General features: G+C 40.6%; 1 protein-coding gene across 2 annotated transcripts in view; it reads left to right on the forward strand.

Moving 5' to 3' along the window:
* The window catches only part of mdfi (MyoD family inhibitor), a 29,011-nt gene extending 15,654 nt beyond the window's left edge, over positions 1-13,357 (forward strand). For both annotated transcript variants that reach the window (XM_044179146.1, XM_044179157.1), the window contains exons 4-5: positions 7,987-8,358; positions 9,463-13,357. In XM_044179146.1, coding sequence (XP_044035081.1) covers positions 7,987-8,358; positions 9,463-9,716 — 626 coding nt within the window. In that variant the 3' untranslated portion in view covers positions 9,717-13,357. The remainder of the gene's footprint in view (positions 1-7,986; positions 8,359-9,462) is intronic.
* The last annotated feature ends 12,058 nt before the right edge of the window (positions 13,358-25,415 follow it).

Below are 25,415 nucleotides of genomic sequence, written 5' to 3' on the forward strand. Positions count from 1 at the left end.
CAGTAGGTTTGGACAAAATGTACCGCCATGCACACCAGTCCTCATTGGCTTTCCATTTGCCTTCATGTGCCTCGCTCTAAAACTTACACAACCACACATGTGTTCACAGGACCTAAACCACAAACTAAACAGTGCTAAGTTCTAAACATTATCCCTTTCTCAGGTGAACAGCTTATGCCTGCTTGTCTGCATAATGATATGTTTGCCTCAGCCTTTTTGCCCGTGAGCTGGTTTGTGTATCTTCTGCGAGTCTCATAAGCTGCTGTATCAGCCTGAATGCAGTTCAAATATGTCATCTGCAATCAATCAATCATTATGTGATTCTCTGGCTTCATAATGAGAGTGTGAAGACGTTACAAAATAGCTGTGACTCAGGCCTGTGGTGAGGTCATGGCTGTGTGACATCTGTGAATGTTTGTGTGAACGTGTTTGTGAGTGAGAAGGTGAGGAAACAGAAGCAAAAACAGACAGTTCTTCTGTCTTGCAGTGATGACATCAGAGCTGCAGTATGTGTCTGGCCCTGGGCCTGTGACAAGCTGTCTGAGAACAATGTGCAGAGAGAGCTGTTAACATATGTGAGTGTGTGAGTTGCACACACACCCACCACACATGCACAGAAACACACTCCCTTTCAGTGATGTCATGAACACAATGCTGTCTTTGACGTCACAGTCACAGCAGGATGCACATGTTCACAGATGTTTCACTACTTACACAATTTTGGACTCACGAGGAAACAATGGCACATGCAATTAATCACTGATAGCATCACAGCAGCATTTATGACACTCCCACTTTGTTTATTTTTTATCAGTTTGAAATATTTTTACTAAATGAGATGAACATAAACAAGATAGAAGACAGCCCTTTTTTGAATGTGTGAATGAGGGCATGAAAGTGTGTGTAAGGGAAATGCTGAGTGGAGCTGTTTGTTATTATCTTGTCATCAAAGGGGAGGAGTGAGCAGTGTGTTGCTGGTGGCATATCTAACAGGACCGTGACATTGCCTTTAATTAGAGACCAGTCACTGTGTCACTAAAGCTGTTTTCCATCTCTGTTCCTCTGCCTTTCTTGTTTCTCTGACTGTCTCTGAATTTACCATCTCTTTGTTGATCACATTTTAACACATACACACATATTATACACTGTTAGATAACGGTGACAAGGGAGCTGAGTGTTGGAAAGTCCAGCAATGTGGGTAGGAATGTTACAGGGGTCATGTGTGATTGAGGTGGTTGGTTGATGTCTCGGGGATTAGTGTTGCTGTGTGTCATGTTGTTCTTGCAAGTCCACTGTCTTTTCTTATTTTCTTCAAAATATAGGCCTAGCCCTTCTTTTAAAATATTTGCACACTGTTTCTGTTCATTTGTCAGGTGAAATTCACACAAATGCAAAAAAAAAGAGTTAATTTAAGTGCCTTTCCAATAGCTGGGTTGAAGGGAATAAATAGAGTTACTGAATGTCAAAAAACCACAAGAAAAATGGAAATGGAGTTTTTCCAGAACATTTGGGTATTGGGCAAGTTGTTGTTCTTCTTTTGCGTCAGCTAATGTCATATTTCATGTTTTCATGCGAACACAAAAGCAAAGAAATGTACTTGGCAAATTACAAAACAAAATACTAATGCCCATGCACAGCTGTGTTGTTCCTGGTATAGAAAAGGCTCTTCTGCAAACATGTGCAGACACGAACATATCAGCCAACTTGCAATCAGTCAACCTCAGTCAATGACTGCTGAGATAGTTTGATCATATTTAGGCTATTGTATGTAAATACTTTACAGGGGAATGAGAGTATCTAAATAATTTGTATTTTATGCTATTGATTTGATATATTAATTAGATGTACATTTATGTTAGAAAGTGAATTTGTGGTTTATCGCACTCTTCTGTATTCTGAAACATTGAAACTTTGACAGTAAGGCAAAAACACACCAGGCACGGGCCAAAATATAATAGTAAAATAAATCATGTCTATTATCATTTTAAATAATAGACTGTAAATTTGTGGTGGGTCTGTCCACATTTGGATAAATATGTGGTTGTTCACCTTTAATGTTAAAGCACTGCATACAAATTACAGAGTAATTCTGTAATTCAGAGCTGGGCCTACCAAGTGAACTGTAGAAATGAAAACTTCCCACCATGTCTACAGCGAACAGGTCTGGCTTGCCCACCAGTACCGACAACTACTATTTCCTTTAAGAATAAGAACACCATTTGGTTAATACGGCTGCTATTTGAAGGTTAACTCAGCTTATTTTTAGTTTTGGGTGATTGTTTGCAATCATGAAGGTTGATTGTTTTCAAAATTTCCTCAAATATTTAAGATTTTGCCACTCCACTTTGCTAGAAGTGCAGCTGTCTAGTACACCCTTGGAGGCCAAAACAAGCTCCAACTGTCATGGTTTTGGGTTTGTGTTCTGTTATTTACTGTTTTATTTTGGTAAGAGTACTCCCTCTGTGGAGTGTGTAGATTTACTTCCTGCTTGTGATTAGTTTGCTTGCCCTTATTGGACCTGTGTCTCGTTGTCTCCCCTACCTGAGTGTATTTAGTATGTGTTCTTCCTTTGTTCTGTGTCCGATTGTCGTTGAACCTGGTGCCAAGCGGCCTGCCCTTTGTTCTGTGTGTTTTCTTGGACTTTTTCATGTCTTGTGAATTTTAGATTTTGTCTTCTACCTTTTAGACTCTATTGCTTGTTTGGACTGCTCTCCTGGTTGGTTCATCTCTGCTTCCCTTAATTCCCGTGTAAGCAGTTGTGAACTTTTTAAATCATCTATCTGCACTTGCTCTGCCTCCCAGTCTGCACTTGGGTCCAATTCCCAGGTTTTCCTGTTTCACACTAAACGTAACACCAACAACTGATCTAAAAAGCAATTTGGACATGTCCTTTTTTAACACAATAACACGCACCATGAAATCAGACCTGTCTATTGTACCTGTCTTTTAAATGTGTCTGTTGCATAAAGCTTGGTTATTGTGATGGTGCGCACATCATATGGTATGAACTTCTCACTGGGGAAAACCTTTTCACATTAGCCTTCTATTGGTAGTTACAGATAAGGTGTGGGATTTTTTTGCAGGCTTTAGTATCTTTTAGGTGGCAACACACATAGTAAACGCAGCATCATAACTGATGTTGGTAATCCATCAAAGTTATCAATTTTATCCACACTAATACAATCAACCATACTTAAAATAAGTACCTGCTCGACTTAATTATTGCTCATTTTAAATACACAAATACACCGTACACATGATTGTGGGTGCAAACTTTTTAATACTGTAAGTAAAACAAGTAAAGAACATATCTGAGCAGAAGCAACAGAAGTCTATTCATAAGTAATTATGCCATGAAGAAACTGACAGCTAGATACGCAAGTGCTACATCAAAGTGTATGAGCAATGGACTTTTACAACTGAAATGTAAGAATTTTAACAAAGGTGCTCTATAGTCTTAGTCTGAACAACGGGATAATATATGTCACTTTTTGTGTGACTCTAAACCTTTTTTTTTTTTTGTTGAAAGTAAAGATTTAACCTTTAATTTTAGCCAAAGCTGAGTCATAATTGTCTTGCTCACACCTAATTTTGAAGCAGCAGTCTTGTGCATCTGACTGAACACTGCATTCACATGACGTTTTCGATGTAGTGAGTGGGTGGAACTAAACAGGCCTTATAACGCTGTAGTGTTGTTGGAGTGCTGTATAGCAGCTGCAAATGTAGAGAAATATCATATAAAACTGTTTAAAATAACATTATACAGCACCAACTTATCATTTTCCCATTCTCACAGTTTTAGTAGTTGACACGCTTTGGCCCACAGTTAAAAACAATGCAACTATGCAAGAAAAACCTATAAGGGAGTCAGTGGGTAAGATGTTTCTGGGAGATGGGGGTGAATAGATGTTTTACAGGCACTTCAAAATAGCTAGTGGATTTTGAAATGTTGTGCAAATAGTGTGAAACTGAACTTTTTGTGTGCCAGTCAAGCTGAGACCACATTATTTATTTTATTTTATTCTTTATCATTAATGGCATATGTCCTTATTGACAATAAAATTACACTGTAAGCTGTCACAATTTATAGTTTGGTTTCAGCATTTGTTATTCTGTGTTCAGAGTGAGCAGAAAATATTTGGTTTGGTTACTTTGCTTCTGCTCTGTTGTGCTTGATAATGCAAAAAAGCATTTATGTATATTTGTGGGTGCATGCATCATCCATCCTTTTTCCCTGTGTTGTGGACTAATTAAGTTGTATTTGGGAATGCAAATTTGGTCTGACAAAAATATATTTAATTTTTATGACTTTAATCTCATGTCTATAGTTAAACACTTTCAACACTTTAACCTACATAGACAGACAAACTGCACCAGACGAGACAGTAGGATAAAGCAACTGGAACAGAGACAGACATTCTGGTGACTCATTCCAGCAGAGGATAAGCAGAAAAAGAGAGATGAACAGCAGTTCTCTGGGCTGGGAGGGAGGTGTGTAAGTACACTGTAGCTGACGCCAGGAGAGGAGGAAGAGGTGGAGGGTGTGTGAATGAGGGGCAGTGGGGGTGTGCTGCTGCATTCAACTGATGGTGACTCACTCATGATCGCACAATGGCCCAACACAGCTGCACAGACATACATGTACATACACACATCATACCAGGGTTCGCAGGACCCCCAATGGCCGACATTGTTAGCGTGCGTTAGCGCCACACACGCACATTCTGTGGTTTCCTAGTCTCATCATGTTAATCCCACAGTCATTTGGTTCTTTATTTGCTGTTATTTTTAACTAGCTCCCACTGCTGAATCATTGTGTTTATGAGTCACACCCATGCATCCTCCTGGTCCAAATATGCGCAAGCAGCAACCCATTTCTTCAACTTTGTTCTCTCTCTTTCTCACTCCATCTGTCTCCCCTTACTTTCTTGATCTCAGACAAAGGGACCTTGTGTTTTTTCTGTGTGTGTGTGTGTGTGTGTGTGTGTGTGTGTGTGTGTGTGTGCATGTGCATGAGTGTGTGTTCGCACGTGTTCTTGCATGCATATGTGTGTGTGTGTGAGTGGACCTAACCTCAAGCTCTGTTTGGAGACGGTCCTGATTCCCCGTCTCTCTCTGTCTGTCTGTCTGCCTGCCAGATCCGCCTATGTACTGTGTTCATAGACTCACACACACACACACACACACAGACACACACACACACACGCACACACACACACACACACACACCACAAACTCACAAGAAGTATGAATTTCTCAACAACTCACAATCCCCTGGGCAATACAGACCTAGAGAGAATACTGAAAAATTGTGCGCAGCTTCCCTCCCTTCTCTCTAATCCCCTTCTTCTCTTACCGACCTACATCCTGGCCAGCTCAGAGTGTTAAAATACAGTAATGTGCAAAAAGCTAAAAGAGAGCAATAAGAAAGAAAGATGGAAAGGGAGGACACAGAAGGGGAGGAGATGAAGTGAGGAAAGGAAGAAGAGAGAGAGACATAACACAGGAGAGCAGCAGGTATTGACTTTTGACATACTTTAGAGGAGAAAGTATGGCTTCTTCTCACCAGCCCTGCACATGCATGCACGCCTACACACCCATGCACACACACACACCGGCCCTGCAGCCTGCCAAACATCTGGAGCGAAGTTAGAAAACGCTGAATGAAAGAATCTTTAATAACACTGAATTGGTTGTGTGACCACGGCCATCAGCCAATCAAAACAGACCTGGATGGGTTATCTGTCTCCGAGCGGTTATCGAACGGGCGCTTTTATTGCCGGCCGTGTTTTATAGCTAGAGCTCAGGACCACACTGTGTTTGCCTCTCAGTGCAACTGTGTGTGTGTATCTGAGAGGTACAGAGTTTCTGCTTTGATTTTCTGTAGTTCTGCTGTACTCTGTACCCTGCCCTGTTAAGTCTCACCACACCTCTTGACACCATATGCTTTCAGGTCAAGAAAATATTTAGGGCCGCAATAGGATGGTATTAAATACTACCATAATATATAAAAACCACACTTCCATTTTATTCTTCTTTTCAGGATGTGTGTTTGGTTTGGCAGCGAAGGTGTGCTTTTCTGCCTCCATCTAGCCGAGTAGTTAGTACTCGGTAGCACTTAGAGGTAAAATATACCAAGTGGTATATTGAGCCAAGATTAACAAATGTGCATGCGCTCAAGTATTTGTGTTTGTAGATACGCCATATGTTGTATCAAAACTGCATTCTCCCAAGAACTCAGGTACTGAAATGATGGGTTTTTCCAGAGGCAAACACTCCTCTCTCACACTCTTTTTTATTTATCCTGTCTTTTTTTTCCTTCAGTCTCTTTATAGTTGTGTGTTGAGTCTAGACAAGTAGGATGAGGGGTCAATTCAGTAAATACATAGCTCTTCCCATGAGCTATTGCCTTTGGGGTCTTGAGCTCTGTAATTGGACTCAGTTTCCCAGAGCCTCCCTCTCCGTGACGGTGCATCAGCACAAGTCTGCACACACACTGAGAGGGGCCCCTGGTCCTGCCTCATAGCTTTACATGTTGGTGAGCCTGCTCACACACTTAGACACACACTATATACATATTTCAGTCCAATATATTTGGTAACATGTCATATTAAGGTACACATATTCACCATTAACTAGTTGCTAATTAGCATGCATGTTAGTAGCATGTTAGCTCTGTATTAGTCATTATAAAGCACTTATTCTGCCTTATTCTGCATGACCATATTTTACAATTACTAGGCCATTAACTAAGAGTTTTGCCTCAATAACCACCTAGTTAATGCTTATTGACAGTAAGTAAGGAAGTTGTTGTACATGAATTACGATCTTAATATGCTTTGCTCTGTATGGGCCTTATAAGGTGGAAGTACCACAAGAATAGTCATTCTCCCTTAATAACACAATATGGTCTATTATTATGTAACAGAACACAAAACTACAAGTGTTAATAGTGTCCAAATAACTCCAAATTAAGTCTTTCTAACTCAGAATATGTTCCCCATTCTAAAGTGAGGTTTTGCTCATAACTAATTCACTAGTAGTTTAACCCACACAGGTTCCTTATTCTAAAGTTGCCTCCTCTTCACACTTAGTAAATCCATTATTCTCTACTTGCACAATGTAGTGTGACGTAAATCTGTTTTGCAAACTGCACTTCTGTTTACTTCCTGTTAACTCTACAGTAATGTTACCTTCGCCTCCAACTTTAGTGATCACCTTACAGTGCTTACAGTGATCAACTTACTGTGGACTGTTTTGTCCCCCATCTCTTACACTGAAATTGCTTTGAAATGGATCTCTTTGTGGCCAGTATGGACAGGAGGGACAATTAAAACAACCAACAGTGCTTTCATATGGACATGTGAGCACTGTTTAAGACAGAATTGAAAAAATGTGAACCTGAATCATTTAATAATAATAACAAGTGACTCATCTTACACATGTGATCCATATTTACGAGAAACATAACAGGAACAGTGTTCAGATGAGCAGTATAGTACAACACAACTAGTGCTGAATTTGGTTACTTAATTCATCATCAACAATTTTGATAATTGATTGAACATTTAAGTAATTTATCAATCAAAAATCTCAAACATTTCCTAGTTCCTGCTTCTCAAATGTGAGGATTGGCTGCTTGTATCTATTTTTTTATCGTATATTGAAAGGATTAATAATCAGTCGATTAATTGACAATGAGACGTTTCAGTGAAAATATTAATGCTAGAATACTGTCAGTCACTTATCATATTCATGTTGTCTGGATAGAATCAAAACAGTACATTATACAATATAGTACAATTCAACACAATTAATACTAGCTTAATGGTTATTTTGTCTTCTGGTATTTATATGATGTGAACACAATAACAAGGGCACCTAACAGTAACACCACTGATCTGAACTAAATTGATTTGTTTTAATTTAAAAAGTTCTTATTGTCAGCAGCCTATTGTAAATGAGTGTACTTTTGTTCCTCCCCAGCTCAGCCAGCAGCCAGATCCACGCCCATCCACCACACCCAGCCATGTCGGACACAACCCAGCAGCCAACTGCGCAGCGGAGCTAAGCACCACGCACACACACACTCCCCTCACACGCACTGTCCGCATCACACGCACACTCCTCACACACATGCCCTCCAGTCCAACGGGGTCAGGAATGTGGGCCATCATGAGCATCCTAAGCTGGGCTCCCTCCCGAGAGGCGGCTCATCCACCTCCTCGTCCTCTTCAGCAGGACCCAAACACACCAAGAAATTACAGTCCAACCCCTCCATCACCTCCCAGAGCAGCAAGAGGAGCAAGAGCAGCTCCAAGAGCAACAGCTCCCAGATTCCCACAGAGGCACAGGACGGTGAGATACAGAAACTGATGGAGGGGCTGGGGCAGCAGAAGAGGGAGGGATAGCTTGCAAAGTTCAACATCACAGTTTCTTCCACATGTCTGGTTAGTGTAGAGAATCAGAATTCCTCTCTCCCTTGGCACATTTACTCCCACCCAAAAAAACAGTAATGGAAATCACTTATTTTTTGTTATTTGTAAATTTTTGCCATACATTAGCACTCATCGTTTATAATATACTGCAAAATTTATTTAAAAAGTCATTGGCTGACTTCAGTTGAAGAGTGCATTTTGTACCCACTCAAAATTTGTAATGTAAATTGCATGTATAAATCTTTACTGACTGCAAATGCCAACTGAAAATGTATTAATCAAAAACCAAAGGAGACATTCATCAATATATTAACCTTGTCATTCCTTTAATCACTCCAGATGAGCAGTCCTTTGTTGCCTGCTTTGAAATGCAGGTTTGTTAAACCACCTCTTGTCATGGCTTGAGTGGTTGTGTTAACTTCTGTGTCTCTAAAAGTAAGCAGGTCCACCACACTTGAAAAGTAATGACAAACTGCTAATAGTTTGGTATTTATCATTTTCAACTCAAGGTAACTTATATGGTGAAAAAGGCCACCTTTTTTCCCCACTAATACTTACAAGTATGAATACTGATACTGAGAACTCAACAAAGAGGAGAGTGGTTCTGTGGTTGAGCAGAGAGATAACAGGCTTATTACCAAGGACGATTTTGTAAGACCTGAAATTTGTTTTTTTTTACTCCCTATTAAAGAGCAAATGTCATAAGTCAGTGTGCTAATGCCACCAGGACACTGGCAGTCTTTAGTCTCTGGCCTGGCACTGAAGAAAAATGTTTTCTTGTGAAATGATTTCTGAACTATCACAGTTACTGCACTCCCAAACTATTTCTGACAAGATTTTTAAATTTCAATTTGCTTTATTGGCATGACATGTAAATACATTTATGTTGCCAAAGCACATAGGGTAAGACAATATTGGATAAAGAAGCAAAGGTGACTAGAATGCAAACTGCTTGTATAAGAACAGAATTATGAATGGTGAATGTTAAGTAACTCACTCACTCTGTGTGTCTCTTCCTCTCCAGACTGCTGTGTTCACTGTATTCTGGCCTGCCTCTTTTGTGAGTTCCTAACCCTGTGTAACATCGTGCTGGACTGTGCCACCTGCGGCTCCTGTGCGGGGGACGACTCGTGTTTCTGCTGCTGCTGTGTGTCGGAGGAGTGTGGCGACTGTGACCTGCCCTGTGACATGGACTGTGGCATCATCGACGCCTGCTGTGAGTCTGCAGACTGCCTGGAGATCTGTATGGAGTGCTGCAGCCTTTGCTTCTCCTCCTGAGGCTCCTAGCCACGGCCACAGGGGGCAAAGTAGATGTCTGCTACACACTACCACAAGCCCGGGAACAACTTCGACAAGTGTCTTATCAGAGCTGAGAAGCGCTGCGCCCAGTCTTTGTTGCCTGGGCTCTGTGGTTTACACTATATTGGCTGGCCTAGTTGGCTCCACAATATGTCCAATGTTTCTTACAGAGTTTGCCAAGAAAAAGATGTGACCTAATGCTGAGAGCAGTCACTGGTGAATTCTTCTTTCCTTTACTGATCCAGCGATGGGACAGTAGCCTCCTTGGCCTTGTCTTTGCTGTTGGTCCATTGCTACACAGCTGGGTGTATGTTGCAAAGTGAGTTCCAGCTGTGGTCCACGAGTCTGCCAGGCTGTGCAAACTGGGCCTCTGGACCCTCACAGAACAAGCTATTATTAGAATGGAGCCCCTTGTGCTGTCTGAATGACTGGAGTTCTCCAAGCATGAAAAATGACCTCCAAAGGCAAATGAGAAAATGGCTCCATTTAACCGGATTTTAGTGTTTCTGTAGATAAGAGCAGAAGCATAATGGGAAAATGGACACTCAGATCTCAGTAGAAATGTAGTCTGTCCTCCTGTCCTTGGCAAGGTTAAAGTCTTCCAGTTTGATTGCGTACCTTTGCAACACACACACCCTAAGTGGAGGATGTTGAATCTGCCGCTGTCTTTGTCCTTGTTGCAATGTTCAAAATAGAGAAAACATTAATGGTGGCTTGTGGCAATATTACAGACAAATTTCTTTTGTTAATATGCATCTCACTTTACCGGACTTATTCAGAGAAGAACCATGAGAGCGTCATGCATCAGCCTGATGATGGGTCCCATTAAATGAGTACTGTAAGTGATGGACATCGGAGAGCGAATAGTTGATAGCATCTGTCATGGACACATTCTCTACTCTAACATGTGAAGGGAGAGAGCTCTTAATCAAAAGTCTCTCCTTGTTTAATGTTTCACATCCTGTTTATTTTTTATTTTATTTTGAGGGGCTTCGGCTGTATTCAGTGAATTCTTCTTCAGAACTGGTAAAAGACTGGTAGAGGATTGGAAGGCATCATCTCTTTTTGAATAAATTTCATTTTTCTTTGTCGTTCTTGCTATGTGAACAAATGGCCGTGGCTTAGCTTAAGGCCTGAATTTTCAAGTAGATTCCTCGCCTTTACCAAATCTCTATTAATCCTTGTTTTGTAGATTTTAGTTAAGATATTTGCATTTCTCCTCTAATGTGAAAATCACATTTCTGTGTTATCGGGTTTTGCCGGGCTCTCTGTAAAGCAGACATTGCTCAACATCTAATTTAATTCCTTGAGTGAAAATCTCACATTATGCTAAGTTAGATCCATATGCTCGTAGTATGAATGGTACGCTTTTGATAACAGGCCCGCACTCTCATGTGCTCAGATTCATACCTTCTCCAACCCAATACCTCTTCAGATGTCACCTAGATCTGTTGTGCATTTTAAAATGACTTGATACAAATCGCTCTCCTCTTTGATCAAATACTGTTTGTGCAATCCTTTTTTCTTGGAAATACCAAAGAGTTTTCCTCTTACTGGATCGTAGTTTCTAGACCTATAATTACTTGTACATTGAAGGGTTTTTGCTATGCTGATGTGGCTGTGGTTGATTAAACCCTATTTTAAGGGCTGAAATATAACACTGTTGATTAAGAATATACACTAAGGCTGTAAATCAACCTGATAACACCAAAGCAGAAAATGCAAGTTTTTTGGAAAACAACTAATGCAACTTGAGAAGATATTATGACTCTTCCTGTCTGTTTACATCAGATTAGACGTGTTGCAAATTTTGGGACATGTTCATACTCAACTGAAACAAAATCCTGGAGAGCCCTGGAAAACAATGCAATTCTTTACAGTACAGAGAGATGTATGAAGGGAGACCTGGATTATATAATGTTATGTATAGAAGTGATAACAATGTAATTAGTTTGGATTTACAAGATATTCCAAGTGCAAATTCTTACAATGGTGCTTCATCTAGGGACATGTTCTCTGTCACCAGACAAACCTTGTCACAATAAGAATAGGAGTGCTTTGTGAAAAATGTACAAGGGTTGTGCAAGGCTAATCCATATGAAACTAAATAAAAACTCCTTCCTTAACAACACTGGTTTGTTAACAACAGACGTCAGTCATTACAAATAAATGAAACTGTTTTCTACCACTGGAATACAATTTGTACACATTGAACCTACAAATGTTAGTTAGCTATAGAGTCAATAAGCTAATTTTAGCATAACTGGTCTCCACTGTTGACAATGGCACGGCTCCGCTGTCTGTTAGCCGGCAGTGTTAAAATAAACAGTTCACCTTGTTTTTAACTGCTTTGTTAAGACAAGCAGGAATATGAATACATATTATCATATGTTTCTTACTGGCTCATTGTACTGCTAAAACAATAGGTTCACTGTTTTTTAACCCAACCCAATTGACAAGTTGTTTCCTATCATTTATGACTGCGCATAACCACAACCCACAACTCCAACTCAAGTTTCAAGATTCTTACCATTCTGCTGCAGCTTCTCACTGGGCTCAAACACAGTCCGAAGGGGCAATCTTTTAGGCCGTCAAAGCCAGGATAAATCCAGTTTTCATAAATGGGAAGCTCACAGGCAGGCTTATCTGTGGTCTCAAACCTCAAATCTCTGTTATGTTGAATTGATTTTATTTTGCTCAATTTCCAGCACAGAGGTAACTAGAGAAATAAAGTCAACAAAAACATACCTGGTGACAGACAGCATGGCTTTGCAGCTCTCTTTTTAGCAATAGATCATATAAATATGTCCTGAGGTTCCTGGTTTCCAAAAGTAACTTCACCTAGGTTTTTTAAGAGATCAAAAATTCTCCTGTTGGACGGTAAAGTGCAGTGAGAAAGCGCAGCAGAGTGGTAAGTCTGTCAATACTACAGCTAGGTTTTGCTATGCAACATAAATCATGTGAAACTACATTTTAATAAGGGCTAGGTTGAAAAACAGTGAACACATCATTTAAGTTTAATTTAATGATGTTGGAATATTTTTTTATGACTTAGTCATTAAATACTACTTTATGTCTATACTGAGAAGCGCTTCGCAATTTGTGGAGAATGGAGGCAGTCCGGAGGGATAGAAAACACTAATTGGTTGGTCTGGAGATGGAGAACGCTGTCTGGAAGTAGAAAGTCCCCAGATGAACGCCAGTCTTGCATTTAGATCATTCTCTGGATTTCAGAGATGATTTGATGTTGTGTCTGTACCAGACAGGTCATCATCTCATTTCCAAATATTCCCCCTGTATTCAGTCAAGCTATTACAGTAATACTGGAAGAAAACACAAGTTTACCTTTGATGTTTTCCATACTTGGTGTTGACTAAACCTTGACTTTCATGGATTTATTATCTTATTCTAAGATGGAATTTGGACATTGATTGAAATGGCTGGCGACCTCGGCTAGTACTCTGAAAGTTATCCTAGCCCAGATGAATTGTAACTAGACTGTAGTCCACTATAATGTCATTTTGTTTACACTACCCCCATTTAATGTCAATTTGAATTGCTGTCCTGGAAGTCACATTAAAATATCCTTGTTTAATACTGAATAAACAATGTGAACTCCAGGCTACATGTATCTTTCTTTCTTCATTTTCACAAAGGCTACAAGCTTATTACATTATGCCATTATTACATTATGGTTACATAAATACTCCTCCTGTTGTACTGTAGTCTAGCTGATTAAATATCTATGTAGCAACACTATGAAAGAAATCTAATAACAACAGAGAATTGCTTTTTCATCACCTGGACAGTGTTGAATTACCAAAATTCAAGCGCAGCTTAAACTATATTCAAACATTTGACCTTCCCACCTTGGAACGCTTACATAACTATTAAGATTTTCTGTAAGGCTAAATGTATCTACTACAAACAAGGAAAGAATAACACTGTATCTGATAATACCGGTAATTGCCACTCATTATCGCTTTCTTCTCAAATTCATTTACTTTCTATGTTTTCTGTGCACAAATTTAAATGAAGCCTACTTACCAATGGTGAGATGAAGAGATCAATTTCATGACTGCTCTTTACCCCCATACATGACAACTGCTTTACAGTTGATTCAAGTTTGTATAAAATTATAGATAAAACTATAGAAGCATCTCACTCCACTCATTCTAGCAAACTCCATCTAGCACTAACCTTTCTTAAAATTTCAGCAACATGGTCTAACAGAAAAAGGGAATGTACTCTACGTTGTCATACAAAATGTGTGCCTCAGGGGGTACCTGTGCAGTTTTGTGTTAGAAATAAAAACAGCCAAATGGATTATAAATTATTGTGATGCTGATCTTTAGTGTAATCAGCTATCAGGTGCGACAAGCTTATTGCTCAGAGCACACTTCCACAAACCTGAGTTAGTTATAACACATTTAACACTATATGTTGCAATTTAGGGTGCCTGATAACTAGTCAGCAAGTGAGCAGTGAAGTTTAAATAGATAGAGTTAAAAGTAGGCTAACCTAGTGAGCGTCGAGGAAAGTTGAAGTCCGGGAAACCTGATTGCTATGACGCGGTTCGGCGGCAACCAATCCAGCCCAGTCGCCAGAATAAAATGTAGGCATTGTACGTTTCTGCAAACCACAGATACGTTGAATCTCTACATTTTAATACATATAATACGTATCATATTAATGTTTGTATAATACATATCATTAAAACATTTCTAGAAAGTGACATAGATAACTTTTAAGAGCAAAATTTCATACTTGGAGGAGGAGGGGCGGACGGATGGAGGCGAGATTGGTAGATGGCTGAAGTTGCAAAAGCAGCAGAGACCACAGTTCGAGACCACTGTTTGCTTTCCGTTTCAACCAACAAAACCAGCTGTTTTTAGTGTGTCGTCTGGACATTTGTAGCCATTTATGTGGTGGTTGCAGAAAAGGAAAATGATCACATTTTACTCTGGCGATTGGGTTGACCAATCAGAATTCAGAAGTCCTCTGCTCAAGAGAATTCCAGAGAACACAATCATGTAAACTTTGGTTCCAACCAATAAACCTTTGGTTTCCCAATAATCTAGGACATGGCCCTGTTTGTGTACAGGTGTTCCTGGTGAGTTGGTGAAGTGCATTTTATATTTTCTGAAAATAAGAGGGAATGGCATGCTAACTTCAGCGCCATAGCAAGCAAAACAGTACCTTCACATTTAAAAGATTTCATGAGGTTAACTTATATTCTACTTGTGGTCAGTCTGCACAAAGATACCGATCGACATGCTTGTTTGCTTTGCGGCCCCTTTAAATAAAGTTTACAAGACCAAGCATTCGATCTACGTCAGAACATCCACGAATCTTTCAACAGTGTTGTTGGCAGGGCAGCCATAGCGAATTTTGACACTCTCGCCAGTGGCGGGCTGACTGCACAGATAGTAGTATGAATGTAAACTTGACCAAAAAAAACCTGAACATTGACAGTTCAACTGTATGAACAAATCCACTTTTAAATAATCAATAGTGATAAATAACATCTGTAATCCTATCAATGATTGAGTATTGAATGAGTATTTGAGCTCATCTTATATGGCTGTGGGAGTACCTCAGACAAAAAAGGCAGGGAACGACTGATATAAAACAAACTAAATAACATGGAATTCAACATAGAATTAGGATAAAATTTTGCGGAAGCAGCCATCATGTGTGTATGTCCAACATGTGATGTGTTTGATAAAGTGACCTTGTGGTTGAAGCAGTTAATTTTCTCCCATTTGTAACAGTGTTGTTGCTCATCTTTTCCCCGCTGTGTTTTATTATGTCTCCATTAATATAGTGTCACAATCATCTTTTAGCATTTGCAGATTTTCCCATAACCCCACCAGAGTAGCTGTCTCTGAGCTGAGAGGAGCAGAGAGAAAACAGGGGGAAAAGGGAGAAAACAGAGCAACAACTGGGCTCATGCAGAACACAGCCCTTTAATGTGTTTTTTTAAAGGCTTGCCAAAGTCGTTCAGTAGGAATGTGTGTTCAGGCCAATACATCAATGTGTGGAGAAATGTAGGGGACTTTTACTGTTTGAGATTTTCTTCTTCTGCCTTAATCTTTCCTCCCTTTTCATTTTGAAAGTGGCTAGCATGAACACAATTCCTGTCTTCAGTATTTGTGCGTGTGCTTACTTGTGTGTGTGTGTCATGTTCTTATATCCTGGTGGGGACTTTAATCTGAACACACACTATCCCATGGGGACTTGTGTCACCGAGGCAACAAAGAGGGTTGAGACTTGGTTTTAGGGTACAGGTTACAATTAGGTTAAGGTTAGGGTCAGGGTAAGGGCTAAGGTTAGGCATTTAGTTGTGATGGTCAAGGTTAGGGGCTAGGGAAAAGATTATGTCAATGACTGTCCCCCATGGGGGGATAGTGAAACAAACTTAAGAGGATCAGAATTTGGCCCTGAGGCAAGTGCTTGTAAAGGGGTCAGCTACTGTATGTTTGTGTGTGTGTGCCTGCATTCATGGAGATGTGTGTGTATGTGAGAGAGAGAGAGAGAGAGAGAGAGAGACAGAAGAAAAAAGTGTGTGTGTGAAGGAGGAAATGACTCAGATCTGACAGAGAGGCAATTCAAGCTCCTCAGTGGGAGTAGAGACATAGTGGACATCTCTGAACATCTGCAACTGTTTTACAGGAAGCCACGCTGTAGTCAACCTTTATTTCCTTTTCCGTGTACACACACATGCACAAACTCACATACACAAACTCAACAAATCAAAAATGATACACACCCCCTCCAGAAATTTCACATGCACAAAGCGGGCGCAGGGGACAAGTGGCTATTGAATATTAACCATGAAATTACAAAGGCTGCATTCTAATGGAGGTGATGAGGTCAGAAGCTGGGATGGAAATCATAAATTAATACCCCTGACATGACAAGCCACTCGCCCTTGGCTCCCACCAAATACAGCTCTCCCCTCCTCCACTGAAGTTAGAAAGACACCTAGAGAAGGAAATACTCAATTTATTATTAATTTTGGGTCAAAGGAATGCCACAGCAGACACAGAACTCATACAATATGCCTGATACTTTTCTGATGTGACTATTGTATGAGACGACAACCGTGTAACCTTCACGTGTGGCTACATTTATACAGGTTATTGTTAAAGTGTTCCTGAGGGACCTCTATTAAAATGTCAACTATTTTGCATCCTTGCAATCCATTCAAATCTGTGCCTTTTATGAGTGCTTTCGTAACATATTTGTGATGATTCTGTATGACAATTGGGGTTCAAATGCAATGTTCAGTAGTTGATGGTGTGTGAAAGTTTGATATTGTCAGACAAAGAAAACAACACTACATTCTATTGCAAACTTGAATATGATTCTACCTTGTTCTTTCACCCAGCGGCTCTCAAACAACAGCCTTCAGCTAAACTCATTTGTGCTCAAGTACACATTCGCTTGTCTCAAAATGGGTATCCAAAGTTGTATTCAGACATGTGTTCGATGACTAGTTCTCACTCATCATACTACATCATCATACAGCAGACTACACCTTGATTATTTGATTGATTGATTCTTTTAATGTCATGCACATAAACGTGCCCAGCCCACATGGGTTTATAACACACCAAACTGAGAAGATGAAACAACACTTGTCACATAAAATGATTCATTATTACACAACACTCTACATTGTGGACCTGTTACATTGTCTCCTCTCAAACCCCTCTTACAAATATATTCTGTCACAAAAAAGTTCTCTTTCCAAAATACAGTTGAAGTCTTTTGTAATCATCCAACCAGAAGAAATCTGCAGAGAGGGAGGACATTTTTCTGAGGTGTACAGTTCTTAAATAAGGAGCAATGAAGCATAAAATGACCTTATTTTTTTAGTCCCACCCAAAATCACATAGCAAAATCTTTTCTCTCAGGGAGACCACCACCTGTTTCTGTGGCTCTTGTGCCTGCACACAGTTATGTACATACAGTATAAGTTGGTTACTTTTTGATCAGTATTTAAGGTTCAAAGTTATAGTTTGTTAGGACAATATTTATGCAGTTTAGATATGAACCATACACCAACAGATCATCTTCATACACTGAAGACTGAAGCACCAAACACAATCCGGATTCACTTCCAGTCACTTACACTAGTTTCACATATAGAGACACAACATGTTACAACTCTTATTCTCACCTCAACACCCTCACATTCACATTTACCATCAACATTTAGGCTCACATGCGTATGTGCAGAGACTTAACCACAGTTATTTTAATAAGTCTTTGGTTAACTAGTCTGAGCTGCACTCCAAAACTCCTGCTAGGTATTGAATATCTACTCTAAAAGAAGAATTTTTCAATTCAAGTCAAACAACATTGCAGTGAAATCAACTTAACTCTGTTAGAGTAAGGTTTTGATGCTATTCTTTCTTCTAAGCACCATTTGTTGAACAAAGTTATCACTATCACTTGGTAATTGCATAAATCACATCCTGTCACGTTCCATCGACCACGTTTCTCTAAATTTCAGAATTAAAACGGTACAAACATCTCTGCACAAATTGCAGAAACAGACAGATGGATTGAAAGTGCCAGTAAATAACTCTGGAAAACAACTAGCAATCTATAATACCACTACTGGCTGTAAATCAGAGGGAGGAGAGCTGTATTGGGGCAGCTGTGTGAGTCAGTGGAACTAGTACCAGTGAGCCCCTACAAAGAAAGAATCTTTTCTTCCTACATGAGAGTCAGAGGTGATGAAGAGGGTTGGGGGGGCATTAAAGAGAAAGGCATTATTACAAAAGTTACTTTTGCGTCACTGTGTATTATGTACTGTAACTTTTGGAATGGAGTTGTAGAGATTAGCTGGTGTTTAGATAATGTTTTCAGCTCTACTTTTCTGAAACACTGAGAAAAAACACTGCATTAAAAGATGATTTAGTGCCATTAAAATGCTAAATCAAAGTCCGCAGCAACAAATCAACTTCATTAAAGTGCATATAACCATCTTTCATAACATGGCACACTGTGTTCATTAGATGCTGATTACATGTTCTCCTTTTTAACAGTGCACAGCAGTGTTTTACAACAAGTTGAACTGAACCAAAATCATGGCACACAGACAAGCTTGGATCAGCAACAAAAATGTGTGTGTACTGTATCGAGTTACTGCCGCTGCAGGACTACTGAGGGAACCACAGCCCAGTGGGCTTCCATGGAATATACACTAACACATATGCACGCTCATATAAACACATATACACACAGAGTTGGCAGGATTGAGACATTTGTTTCTGCTTCAGTCTCACGGAAGCAGCAGAGGCAGCAGAGCAGTGGGCTTGAGCAGTGAGAGTGGGTGGAACACAGCCTGCGCAGAGGATAGATGACCATTTGCATGTGTGAGCCTTAAGTATCCCAGACCATCTGATATGTGTTTTGTGTTTCAGTTAGTGTGAAAGAGATGAGACAAGGAAAAGCTTTCTACAGCAGCTAAAGCTCTGCTTTAGTAGAACTGTTTTAAAAAGGGAGGATTTGTGCAAAATTTCTCCTTGTAGGACAGAAACACAATAGCTTCTGACTGCCAATATGATCTTGGAGTTATATTCTCATTACAAATGTCTATGTCCAGTGCTGATACAAACCCGCTCCCTTACTTCATCCCTGCTCTGTTGAACAATGACCATATATCTTCCCTATACAATGATGACAGATTGATTAATCTAGTGAGCTCGATCCCTCTGCTGTGTGAGCATCCGTTAGATAATGAATCACTGATGAATCACCTGAAATATCTCACTCTAAGACAAAGTAAAGTAATTCGGTTTAATGGCTATGCATACCTGTAGTGCAGCAGGCATTACCTGTTCAATCTGAGCTGCTGATCTGGGGTCAGTTTGGTCATTTCCCTGCAGAAGTTGAGACTAAGACTGACTGAGGTTAATTTGCTTCTGTATCAGCGTCTCAAACTATTTGAAAAACCAATAAAGAAGAAATTGTTGACCGTGGCAAGTAACCGTTATCTTTGGTTACCATTGGTTTACAAATATCACTGCTGAGTTTTGGAAAACCAGGCCATGATGTATTGAACGAAAGAGACTCCCGAGTGCAGGGCAGGGATGTACATAACTGAACTGGAGGATTTGGGGTAATAACCCATTCCCACTCCACCGGCCACAACCACTCGTGCAAATTTCAACCACACTTTACCCTTGCCTCAACTTGAAGGCAAGTTTAAAGCAAATGCAGAAATCAGTTAGGGATCATTAAAATGCTTTATCCATCCCAGCTGCTTGAGAATTCAGCATAAAGGGAGAGAAAGGCAAACAATAAAAACGGAGAAATTGAAAAATGGGGAGATATAACTCCTAACTGAATACATAATGAATGCCATGTTAGCAAACACACACGCACACACACACACATCAGCTCCACCACACTCCCTTCTCTCTCTCTTAGAGCAGAGCTCCTGTGTCAGACAGGGGAGGTGCATACAGAGCAGACACTGCCACTTAAGAGTTGGCTTTCATCTATGTGGGTGGGACATGCCAGATACCCAGTGCTGGCACTACGACAATAAAGCACTGCCTAAACGTTGGCTCTCCGTTAGCTAGGAGTATTTCTCCTGTTTGGCTGCTGCTTTAAGTCTTGTATTTTTGCCCTGATGATTCACCCAAGGCCTTGTGAAAACAGTAAAACTCATGCAACTGACGTTATAATTTATTTTAATAATGGATAATTAATCAGTGCTAATTTGCTCAGCTTGTTTTCACATTCAACCAGGTTGCTTGGTGATAGCCCACAGCCAAAGAGTGACATACTGCAGCAAGAGGAAGTCATTTGAGGGACTATCATATGCTTACTGTCCTGTAGGGAGTAAAATGTGGTAAAAACTGATGCTATACAAACCTGAGAAGAAGCTATAGAAGACTGGTTCAAACAAGCAGTGGATATGCTCATCCATCAGGGAGTGTTGTGATCATGGGCAAAATTTTTGATTTTGTTCCAGAGCTCCAACTGGTTAGTCTCAGCTGGGTCGGCTCTCACGAGTTTGCGTACGTCAGACAGCCCCTTTTTAGTACAACTAGTGCAGTGCCCGTTCAAAACGTGCCTATTCATTAAATGGGCCGATTTCTTGGGCCCGTATTGCTGCTTGCAGCTTTCTTGAGAACTGCTCATCCAAACAACTTCACACTCGACACTGCGCTTCCTTGGGTCCTGAGCAACACACCTGCCATGACATAGTCTGCTAGTTATTTGGGACCAGGCTATTTAGCTATTTGGGACAAGGCTATTTTGGGGAACAAAAGCATTCATGCTAAAAGTGACATCGCTGATGCTTGAAATGTTTGAGTTTAGCGAAACACAATGGCAAACTTACAAGACTTTGCTACAATGTAACATCTCCGGTCTCTCTGGTCATTGTTTCTTCATCTGTTGTTGAATGTACTTACTTACTAGAACTTAAAGTGTAACGCTGCCGTCATCCCATATTTTTCTTATTGTCAACAAATCCCATAAAAAGACCAAAGCCACCATGTTAGTCTGTCTCTCAATACTTTGAGAGACAGACTATAAAGCTCTATAGCTTTTAGCAAATTTTACTTAAACAGGAGTAAATAGAGGATTTGTTGGAGACTATTTTCAGGTGTGGATTAATAATTTGGTGTGAAATTGGTAAGGCAGCAGGATGTATATGTGAAATTGACTAAAAATAAACTACAGTGGCCATGTTCTTTATTGATGAGATTTGTTGATAATAAGAAAAATAGAGAAAAGCCTTATCCTTTAATGGCAGCATGCACTAAAACATGTTTATTTATTTTGTGTGCAACTTTTTTGTATCATTTAATGTGTGAAGTTTAAAAACTAGAGAACTTTCACTGAACTTTCTCTGCCTCAAATTTATGATTTAGTTTCCTTTAACTGCCATGTTGATTTGTTGTTGCTGTTAAAGACATGACTGAATCATCATGAGATATTTAAGGATGCACATGGTTGCCCAACCTGACAGACGGTTGAATAGGATATGTATGACTATCATGGACAAAGTGAAAAGATAAAAAGGAATGGTTGGTACTAGAAATATACCAACAGGAGGAGATTAAAAGCTGTTGTGATAAAAACTAAAGAGAAGAGAGAGACAGAGAGGAAAGGAGAGGCATGGCACCCCGCTGGTTTAATGGCATGATTATGCAACTTCTGGGCCTCAGCCAAACCCCTCTGGCTGCTCCGCAGCAATGTGGCTCTGAGGGGCACAGGGGAGGAGGAGAGAGAGAGAGACTCGCCCCCTTAACACATCCATATCCTCCCATCCCTGATCGCAGACCCCCACATCAGCCCAAATTCTCAGCTCTCTCTCATCCTGCCTGACCCACCAAATGTGCCTTCAACCCATCAAACAAGTTACACCATCACAACTGTTCCCCATTCCCAGCATCCAGCCACCTATGTTGACATCCCACACCTTCAGTAAGTCTCATTCTGACCATACTCTTTACTTTGGTACTTGAAAATCCTGGTTCCATATGACAAATGTGAATCTAAACAGAATTTATTTACTTGTTATTACCTTTGGTGGAAACATGAGCTCACAAAATGACAGAGCTGAAAAGTGAACATTGGGTCGATGGAGAGCCATGGGGCAGTTTTGCTCCGCAGAGTGATGTTGACTTGTGGCTAAGTGAGTGTGTGTGTGTGTGTGTGTGTGTGTGTGTGTGTGTGTGTGAATGTGTGTGTGTGTGTGTGTGTGTGTGTGTGAATGTGTGAGAGAGAAAGCTAACTAAATGTCAGACAGGCAGTTGGCAGGCCACACAAAAACAGGCTCCTGTTTTTGAGTCAAGCTGACTCATGCCACCTTAAGCAAACAGGGAGCACAGACCAGAGCCTTGTCCTTACGCGCACACACACAGAATGCAACGGTAACAAGTCAACATCTCACAGGTCTAAACAGCCTCTCCAGTTTCTGCTACGTCTCTGCTTGGCTTTGATACACACAGTTATGTCTGATTCACCAATGGCCTACTACAGAACTGGAGCTGTGTTGCCAGATGAAAAACCCAATGTGAACACATTTATTGGGTCATCTGGAGAAAAAATGAATATGAAAGTGCCCATAAAGGTAAAATCCACTAACAAAACTCCATTGTTTGCCACAGCCAAAAAAGCAGAGAGAAGGAGGGAGGGAGTGACACAGCAAGGATTAAAAAAGGGATTAAAAAAGAGAAAGAGAATGAGGAAAATCAAGTTTGAGAGAGGCATGAAGTGAGGAGAAAGAGCTTTCAGAAAGAATTACATCCAGAGTTAGTGTTTTTGAGGGAAGGTGAAATCCAGAAACACATACAGAACCTGGATTAGGGGGGTGGTGGCCCTCCGGGAACGCGCAGGAAGGGGCGCCTGGTCCACATAAACACTTATTTCCTGTCCTGTGTCAGACAGAGCGCCTTGAACCATTGTCTGTGTGTGTCTGTGTGTGCGTGACTAAAAGAAAAAACGACACATGGTGGGTGGGTGCGATGGCAGAAATTCAAAAAAGATCTGGTCCAGTTGACCTCAACGCAAGACCCACACCTCAGCGAGTGTGAAGGGAGGTGGTGGAGGGAGGGGGGACAGCGTGGGTTGGGGTTGGGGTAATAGCCCAGAGACTGTTTGGGTCATAACGTACTCATTACCATGACAACCTCAAAGCCCATTTCCTTTTTGCCCCTGTTGCTCTTGTGTAGTTGCCCACCTGCTGTCACATGTCCACCTTGGAGAAAAGACGGCTTTCAAACACAGTCAAACTGCAGCACATCACAGCTCTCCATCAAAAACACCACAATCACTGTTTTCCAAGGCAAGATCACAAACTTCTCATATGTGTTTTTATTCATATGTGAAAAAGAAACTTGAAATCTAACCCTTACTGTATTTTACTGCTGCAGTTTCCCACGTGTAGTTTATATAATGACCTCCATAACTTACAGTTCAATGCTGTTTACAGAACACTGGCCCATAAAGGGTCAGTTCACCCAAATCACAAAGCTATAATTAGTATGACAAAGAATGGTCGCTCGTAGGTCCACCACTTTGATCCAAACTAAAATATCCCAACAACTATAAAATCGATTGCCATGAAATTCACTGCAGACATTCATGGTACCCAAATGATGTGTCCTAATGACTTTGGTGATCCCCTGACTTGATCCTTCACTGTGTTCCCATCAGCCTCAGCTGTACTTTACTTTTAGTGCTAATTAGCAAATGTTAGCATGCTCACGTTTTAAACTATGATGGTAAACATTACCTGCTTAACATCAGCATATTAGCCTTGTCATTGTGAACATTAGCATGCTGACATTAGCAGCTTGCGGCCTCATAGCCACTAACATGGCTATAACACTTAATAGAATAGAATTAAACTTAATTAATCCGAGTTGGAATCGACCCCGGGCCACTGTATGGACTCTGTATGCGCTATACCAGGTGAGCTACCAGGGTGCCCCTTGAACCTAATTTTTTATGATGTGATGATCACAAACAAAATTCTATCTAACTCCATTGTATTTGTAAGTTCAGGAGAGATCTCAGAGATGGATATCTCAAAGCCAGGGCAATAAAATCTACTATCTAACAGACATTGCGAGGGAGACAATATGTTTTTTGGAAATTTGGGTAAAATGGCTCCTCATAAATGCACTTTAACATTCAATGGCTTAGATTGGTCTGATTTGCCCTACATATACCACAGTGGTTTTGTTTCAAAACTGCTGTGATTAAATGTATTTCAGTAAGTCTTGCGACTGAGATGGGGACATCTGAACTTCTGACTTTATGAGTCATGAGCCTCACTCCATTATCAGTCTAACGGAGGCTAGAAAGCCACCAGCAGGCTGCAGCCATCTCAATGTCCTATCTGTTTCTGTGGCAGGTGGGAATGAGGCTGTTCTCAGTTGCCGGCCTTGCACTGGTTTTCCTCGGACCAGGCCGTTAGATAGGATGGTGTCAGCAGAGATAGGGGCAGGAGGCAGCTCTGCAGACAGCTGGTAATGATGTCCTCTCACACACTGCACCCTGTGGATAATGGCTGTGGCGAGGCCTGGCGCATAGAGCGAGATGAAGCAGAATAGTCGGTTTAACTGAGTCCAGGGTGCAATCGTCTGAACGGCCTTGTCTAGTCATCTTGCTCTGATTCTAGGCTACCATGGTAAGTCAGCGTAGCGTGTAGCTCATTTCACACTGTGATTCTCTTTCTCCTATCTAGATCTGCTAGCTGCCAGACTGAGTTTAGAGAAACACAATTAAGTATTTTTTCCAGATGTGATGAGAAGTTGCAGGATTGGATAACTTTTCTCCACTCTGTTTTCAATGGCAGGAACTCAGCTGGGCCTCAAATCCTGCTCTGAAACAATAGCATTCATGGCGCCAGAATACATGCATCTCTTTTATCATTCTGACAGAGCCTAATGTCTATATGAAAGCTTTTTAAAATTGCATACCTCGATTTGCAACTCCAAAAACAGTTTCATTTTGTGAAATTCATTTTGTGAGGAAGCAGGGGTTTGTAGGTTTCACTGCTGGTAAAAAAAAAATAGCTTGACTGTGCTATGGCTGATAATGGCTCTGCACCTGTCAATGTTCTCCTTATGAATTTCCTGTGTGCTCTGTCTATGTGACAGTGAGGAGCAGAGCTGCGCTGTCAGCTGCTTC

Source organism: Siniperca chuatsi, linkage group LG2, assembly GCF_020085105.1.
Source record: "Siniperca chuatsi isolate FFG_IHB_CAS linkage group LG2, ASM2008510v1, whole genome shotgun sequence".
NCBI classification, from domain to species: Eukaryota; Metazoa; Chordata; class Actinopteri; order Centrarchiformes; family Sinipercidae; genus Siniperca; species Siniperca chuatsi.